We start from the raw sequence: 8000 nt of genomic DNA on the forward strand, positions 1-8000 counted from the left end.
TAGCCTGCGAATCCGGTTCATCTTTTAAATTCTATAGATCTGAATGCTATTGCACTTTTCCTCGATAGACAATTACCGAGCTAAGAAATCCCTCCGATCGATACCCCGGCCAAAGTTATTTTTTGGTTCTCAGTTTTCTCCTCAGTCGTGTTTGCGAAAAAGAAACTTGTGTGCGTGCAAAGGAAAAGAGAAGAGGGTTAAATGAATTATCCGTTCGAGGCTGATCGAACGGAGTGTGAAATTTTAAGGTTTCTCAGCCGTTTGGCTGGGAAGCCAAATAATATTCTACGAGCAAAGTGAGACGGAAAACGTTCGTACAGCGAAATAAAAAATTGGTTCCTCGACTCATCATCCCTTTCCTCTATTCATCCATCCGTCCATTTATTCGTTTTATTTTTTTATATTGTGACGCGGATTTTCCACGTTTTCCTTTCCTCTCGTAAACATTATGGATCGCAACGAGAGCACGAACGAGGGTGGCAGCTCGCCCGACACAGTGGTCGCGTTCTCCTCGGAGGAGGAGGAGAAGCAGAAGTCAATTGTGGCCAGCACCTCCGGCGAGTACATCACTGTGGGTGACAGCAGTTCCAGTCTCGACACTCTGACCAGTGGTAGTGTCGCGATTCTTTCTTCCAGCGCCAACGCGAACGATCGAAAAAGGAGCAAATTCGACGCGTTCAAGAGCAGCTTCCGCGAGGGAAGCTTATTCAAAATCAAGAAGAAGACACGCGGAATCGACGTGTCCTCCTCCTTTGAAACAGAACAACATGATAAAGGTTAATCATGACGTGTTTGATGAACTTTGCGCTTCTCTCATCCGTGAGATAAATAACAACCGATGGAGTTATTTATTATGATTCAAATGTTTTTTTTTTTTTCTACTCTTTTCGAGCCTTTTAATCTCTGATTTTTCTTGATTTTTCTTCAACATTAATTAGAAAATTGGAATTATTAATTATAAAATTGAAATAACGCATTTATTTTGATATCTAAAAACAATAGTTCTCGAGCAGCTATTTCCCTGACTCGCGATTCTTTTCCACTTCAGAGGCATCTCAGCAGCAATCGCAACGGCTCGAAGACGAGAAAGAGCCGAAATTGACGACTGATGTGCTTTCGAGCGCAACTTTAAAGAAAAAGAAAAAGAAGTCACACTCGCTGGTACGCAAGCTAAGCTTGAATAAATTTCGCATGTCCTTGGAACAGCAAGAGCAACGACATACCCCAGAGGGTGGTAACAGTAGCCGTTCGCAAAGCCAGTCCTCGCAAGAGTCACCCGTTCATACATATATTAGCGCCACAAAAAAAGAAAACGATGACGCCATAGAAAAGGAAAAGGGGATAAAAGAGGAGCTTAAGAAACCAGAAAAGGTACTTGAGAAACCGACGAAGACTGTCAGTGCAGTGCTACGCAAATCGCCGCCGCTGACCATCAAGAGGTTTGCGGAAACCGTTCAACAGGGTGAGGATGCTATTGATCGCAGATACAGAATGTTTCTGCACGAAACTAAAAGACGGAATATTCCACGATATACTTCTTGACAATATATAAAGCCATTTCGATTTAAGAAATAAAATTTCAGTGAGTTACATTTGTGATTTTTGAAAAATAAAATCTAGAGGTGTGTGTACATTTTTATAAATAAAACCTAAATATATGTATACATATATTTAGGTTTTATTTATAAAAATCGCAGTACATCTCTCTAAATTTTATTTTCTTTTTTTCTCTGTCACTTTTGTTGCTTATCTTATCTTATATTCGATTTGCTCGCAATAAATCATTTGTTAGAACTGCACGATTATTTGTAATCATAGCAAAACATTATATATAGCAACGATGTAATCGTCTGGAAGCGATTCAAGTTTTTAAAAAATCGAGCGTAAATGTATTCTCGTAAGTCACACACCTTTAAATTTCTTTAGACACTGCACGACATTCGCAACAGGCTAATCAAGATAACGTCTCGCATTGCGTCTCGACTCTCCCATATTCGTTGTCGAAATGGTCGGAGTCTAATAAAACGAAACTCGCGGAGGATCCAGTGGCCAGGAAAGGCAAAGTGAAGACGAAATACGATTCAGATTCCTCGGAATATGTACCGTCGACATCGTCGCCCGTCGACATTCGCCGCAAGCTATCATTGTTGGAAGAGAAACGAGCGATATTTCAGCGACGCTTCTTTGATTCGAGATCCAAAGACATAACGTGCTCAAATGAGACAGTAATCGACGCCCGCGACGATCTATCGAGCACCAATAGCAACGAGTTTCTTCAACAACGAGAAGAAGAAAGAAAGAAAAAAGTGCGGCATGTCAGTGTGAAGACCTTTGACACCTTCTCCACTTTCGGTAACACTCTCGACGAGGAGGATTTTTCGGAGGATTACAGCGATACAAGCAGCAATTATCATAGACTTTACGCTACCATGGCACCCATGCTGGGAGCCATGGATCTTGAGGTGAGATCCATCGTGTAGGAGTGATTAGAGATGTAAAGGACGGAAAAATTCTAAAATTTTAGGATAAAAAACTCGGGAAATAATGGTCTTTTTCATTTGGCTGTGACAGTTTTTCACTCGGATATTTTTTTTAGCATTTCATGATTTCCGAAATTCCGCTCTAATTACTATTGTTCCAGAATTTAGTTTTCGCATTTATCCGTAAGATTGCTGTGTAAAAATATTTACAAAATTAAACTATACAAAGTTAAAATATAGTATTATATAATGATTAATATGCCAGTAGCCATAAATATACCTTACCTTTCACTGTTATCTGAATGATATTTTATATTGTATATATTGTTATATTCAATTTTAAAAAGTTAAGTAAATGTTTTATACTGTTATTAATACAAATCATACTTTATTAAACTAATTGACACTGTTTTTTGTACACTGTAATATACATATTCTAAATTTAAATTAGTGAGACAACGTTCATTGAATCTCTAATTACTTTGTAGGCAATATTATATTGGGATGTTGTCTCAAAATAATTAAAATATGGAATACGAAATAATTAAAATATAGAGCACAATAATAACAAATATGCAACAAAATAATGTCTATTATGCTTATAAAGTTTCTATTATCTGTATTAATAACATCACTTTAGCTTTTAAATATAAAATAGCTGTCATTCAATTAATTATATTGAAATAACTATATGTTTTTTCATGAATTTTATGTAATTTGGTCAAAAATTTTATTATTTACAGTAAAAAAACCAGTCTTTTTACTTGATACTTTTCTCCGAAGTAAAAAATACCATTTTTTTTACATCTGTGATAAAGTTGTCTTCCGTTAATATTATAACGTTCGACATTTTGCGACATTGAACAGCAATATTATAGGGAATTTTTGCAATACCGTTTAATCACATATGATGAATGTTAAGGTCGGGTTATCTTCTTCTTAACAATTAATTAAGAAAAGAATAATGATTTTAGCGTTCACCGAATCTGGATAATTATTGCAAAAACTTCTTATTAAATTGTGAAATATACGTTATACGATTGTATAATATAGCCTCATTGTGTTTGAAACACGATAAGTAGTCTTATTTATTCCATATTAATGCGTTTGCAGCCACAATCAGCGACAGCTTTAACTAGAAATGATAAGAGAAAGAGCCAATTTTGCAAAAATTGCAAAATTATTTTTAAGTTTCTCTCTTATAGAATCCTAAAGAAAGTACTAAAGTAATAATTTACAATATTTATATACATTCGTGTAAAGTTATTGACGTGAACCGACTAATACTCCAAAATTGGACGCGAGAAGATTGAACGTAGTAGAGGTTCTACGGTTAATCCAGTCACACGCTGCGATATCACACGTTTGCGGTACTTTTCTGATATCGATCCGCTTGTATTTCTGCCTCTTTGGATCTCTTGTGCCCTCGTCTGTTACAGAGTTTCGAATTACGCGGTTTCACGAGTTCTATCGTGTCTACGTCTAAGAAGAAAAATGCGTGTATAAATAACAAGTTGATTGAAATATCGGGGGAATCGAATTGAAATATAATCCATTCGTTTTGAAAATTGATCAATGTAATCAAAATAGAAATTTTTTTTTTTATGCTTCGTCGCTGCTGATGACTCTTTAAATTCGATGGCGATTATTTAGATGAATGCTTCATGCATTCATTAAGACGCGAAAGGCTTATTATTGTATTTATAGTTCTGCACTCCCCCACGACTGTACTCGGGGATAATTCTCCCACATACAAGTTTTCTCAGTTCATTTCGCTCACGCGAGCTGCGGCAGCAAGATCATTCGTGAGGCGTAATTATCTTCAGTCTATCGTCTCTTAGAAGCTTACAGGCATTTAAAAGGTCGTGCATGAATATGGACGTGGAATTAAAAATTTGGCGAAATTTAGAAATATTCGATATCAGCAAGTGGAAGGTGCAACCGAAAGAATGGAAGTGGCTTGGGGTCCGTTGCAAGTGTTTGCGTTTCTAAAGAAATGATTTCATTTATATTCTTCTGTATATCTATAGTATAAGTGATGATAATTATCAAATTATCAATTATTTGTTATTACATCTGCATTTTCTTCCTTACTTAGAATTAAAAACATATTTAGAGTCGTTAGCTATATTATTTACTAAGTTAATACGTTACTTATAAAAATGGAAAGCAATGTGTTTTCCTAACTAGATAATATCTTGAAAAACCTATTATTTAACCTAGAGAAAATGTCCTGTACTTAAATGTTGATTATATATTCTTTTATTATTTCAGTCGTCGAACAATGCATCAAACTTCGGCGTAAGCGAGAAACGGGAGCATTTGTACAAAATATTAGTAATCGGCGAACTTGGGGCGGGGAAAACATCTATCATTAAACGATACGTACATCAATTCTTCTCCCAACATTATCGCGCAACGATTGGCGTCGACTTCGCGCTCAAAGTACTCAACTGGGATCCGCACACCATCATCAGACTACAATTATGGGATATCGCAGGTCAATAGGAACACAATGTTTCAACTTTTCTCTTTTGAAGCTAATAATGGAACTCGTGCGACAGATAAACTAATATGCTGATATTTCTCCTTTCTTATTCTTCACTAACGTCATTTGAGAAATGTCTTAGATATTTTAAATACTTCTAAAATTGTTTAATTAATAACTTAATTCATAGCCAAGTTATTATTACGTAGATTATACAGGGTGTCCCGCGAGACTTCCGCTTTTTGTAGATAGAGTGGACTAAACCGAGTCGAAAAGTCTTCTACTATTTTGCAATTTTATTTTGCAATGGTTAACGAGATATTAATTACTAAAAATTGCCGAATATTGGTCTTTAATAACTTTTTTACTCAAATATTATCAATTTTACAGAAAAACAACAAAACTTGCTTACTTTCTTCTCATAAAGTTTTGAGAATTTTTTCAAAATTTTTTAATACCGTATTTTCTCATGTTGGTAAAAATAGTTGCTAATAAAAAAATGCAGTACTAAAAAGTTGATAAAAAATTCGTAGAGAGCTTTATGAGAAGAAAATAAATAATCTTTTCTGTTTTCTTTTTTTCCGTAAAGTTGATAATATTTGAATAAAAAAGTTATTAAAGACCAATATTCGGCAATTTTTAGTAATTAATATATTTTGTTAACCATTGTGAAAATTGCAAAATGGTAGAGGACCTTTCTTTTCAACTCAGTTTAGTCCGATTTATCTATAAAAAAGCTTGATAAAAGTCTCGCGGGATACCTTGTATCTACGTAATAACTTGGCTATGAATTACTTGGTTATTAATTTTAGAAGTATTTAAATATCTAAGACATTTCTCAAGTGACGTTAGTAAATAAGAAAGGAGAAATACCAAGCATATTAGTTTTTTCTGTTACATAAGTATTGTTCTATTATTAGCTTCAATATTCTGTATAAATTCTATAAGATCTTTTATGGTATCTGTTTAGGTCAAGAAAGATTCGGGAACATGACCAGAGTTTATTACAAGGAAGCCGTAGGTGCTTTCATAGTATTCGATGTGACAAGAAGCGCGACGTTGGATGCAGTGGTGAAATGGAAACAGGACTTAGATTCAAAAGTGCAACTTCCTGACGGATCGCCGATTCCATGCGTTCTATTGGCGAATAAATGCGATCAGCAGCAGAAGGAAGGTTTGGTTAATTCGCCCGCTAAGATGGATGAATACTGTAAAGAAAAGAATTTCTCTGGCTGGTTTGAAACTTCGGCGAAGGAAAACATTAACATTGAAGAAGCAGCCAAATTTCTCGTTAACAAAGTAAGAGATTTTTCACGTTACTTTTCTTTCATATTAAATTACAGTAAGTGTATAAAAGCAAAGCATTTATCATGGAATAAATCGGTATTGAGGATTATTTACGTATAATGCATTTTTAAGAGATCTGAAAAATGCATTATACGATAAATAATTCTAACTCGAAAATACGATAGATATTAATATGTACCATACAATGGTCTTGTCTATTGTTTATGCGTGACGTACGACGGATTAATCATTGACGTCTTTCGCCCTAGAAATGATCGACTTATGATGCATAATTAATCGACATGAAACCAATCAACATCTGGATATTGAATGATCGCTATTATTGTTTCACTTAACGTTTCGGACGTTATGACACGTGTACTGATATAATTATGACTGTTATTAATAAATATATGTAAAATGTTTATTTCAGATACTTCAAAATGATCAGGTTATAAGAGACAATGGCGTCCAAGACCAGACGGACAACGAGAGATTCACATTAAATCAATCGCCAACAAGTTCCAAAAAATCCTGCAGTTGCTGACGAATAGGCAAATCGCAATTCACAAGTTCGAATTTTCGATCACGATTTTCCATTCGTCAACTTCAATGTGTCTTCGTAGATGCCATGAGAATCATAATTTTTTAAATGCCTTACCCTTCTCTACAATAGGAAGCATCTGCTTATTCTCCATCTTGTATAATGCATGAAAATTATTTTATCAATCCAAATCATTTTTTACATACAACATGAGAAAGTCATAGTTAATGATAGTAGCTAAACAAATTTTTTAATATTCATATAAGGAGAGTTTTGAAAAATGCATGAAATAATGACATAATAACTTTGACAACAATATACATCCTTTTTTAATTGATTGACACCTGTATTATCTGATTTATATGTTAAATTAATTCGATTAGAAATTTGTATGTAGCAATGCTTTCTCTGTCGTCAAAAATCATGTCAATAATTATTGTTTATACAACTCTGCTTCTAGCATCATTAATAGAGAGAATTAGGATTTTTGTACGTATGTATATCGTAAAGAGCGTAATACTATTTATTATTACTCGAGTAATTAAATTCAATACATATATATACATACTACGAATTCGATAAAAGCAAAACAATTGGCCGTTTTCTCATTAGATAATGCGCTTCCTATCCATATTTCCATTTCGCTTTTATTTTAATTAAATTTAATTATCGACAATATTGTGCCTTTGTTCGCACAATCGCAGTTATACAAGCTGATTGTAATTAAAATATTAAAAAGACCGTTTTACATAATACGCTTTTAAGATATGCATCAGTAGCATTGCGATATTTGAATTGAAATTCAAGATGAAAAATGAAAAATAACCTTTAATATACATATATATATATATATTCTAGAATCAAAAAAAAGGACGGAAAGACACATGTAATGTTCTGGATATAGATCTACGTACAGAATACATGTATTAATAAGTAAAGATAATTAATATGTCGAGAGTTACATATATTACATATACATTTATATATATATATATATATATACATACATACATACATGTATACATTGTAAATAACTCAGATTTTATATTAATGATCTTCACCTTTCAGGCGATGTGTTCGCATATTTGCACTTTTATATAATATGATTTATAACGCGGCGTATATCGTTATTCCAGAAAAAATTGTAAATATATATATATATATATATATATATATATATATATATATATATATATATATA

General features: G+C 33.5%; 1 protein-coding gene and 1 pseudogene across 1 annotated transcript; both read left to right on the plus strand.

The window, feature by feature from the left end:
- Positions 1 to 448: 448 nt before the first annotated feature.
- LOC105620540 (ras and EF-hand domain-containing protein homolog) lies at positions 449 to 6802 on the plus strand. The gene is made up of 6 exons (XM_012202032.1): positions 449 to 776; positions 1049 to 1462; positions 1927 to 2462; positions 4755 to 4980; positions 5939 to 6267; positions 6689 to 6802. The coding sequence occupies exons 1-6, from the start codon at positions 449 to 451 to the stop codon at positions 6800 to 6802; spliced, it is 1947 nt and encodes a 648-aa protein (XP_012057422.1).
- Positions 6803 to 7901: 1099 nt separating this feature from the next.
- Positions 7902 to 8000, plus strand: part of LOC105620604 — a 5084-nt pseudogene continuing 4985 nt past the window's right edge.

This window comes from Atta cephalotes (assembly GCF_000143395.1).
Source record: "Atta cephalotes unplaced genomic scaffold scaffold00027, whole genome shotgun sequence".
In the NCBI taxonomy this organism is placed as follows: domain Eukaryota; kingdom Metazoa; phylum Arthropoda; class Insecta; order Hymenoptera; family Formicidae; genus Atta; species Atta cephalotes.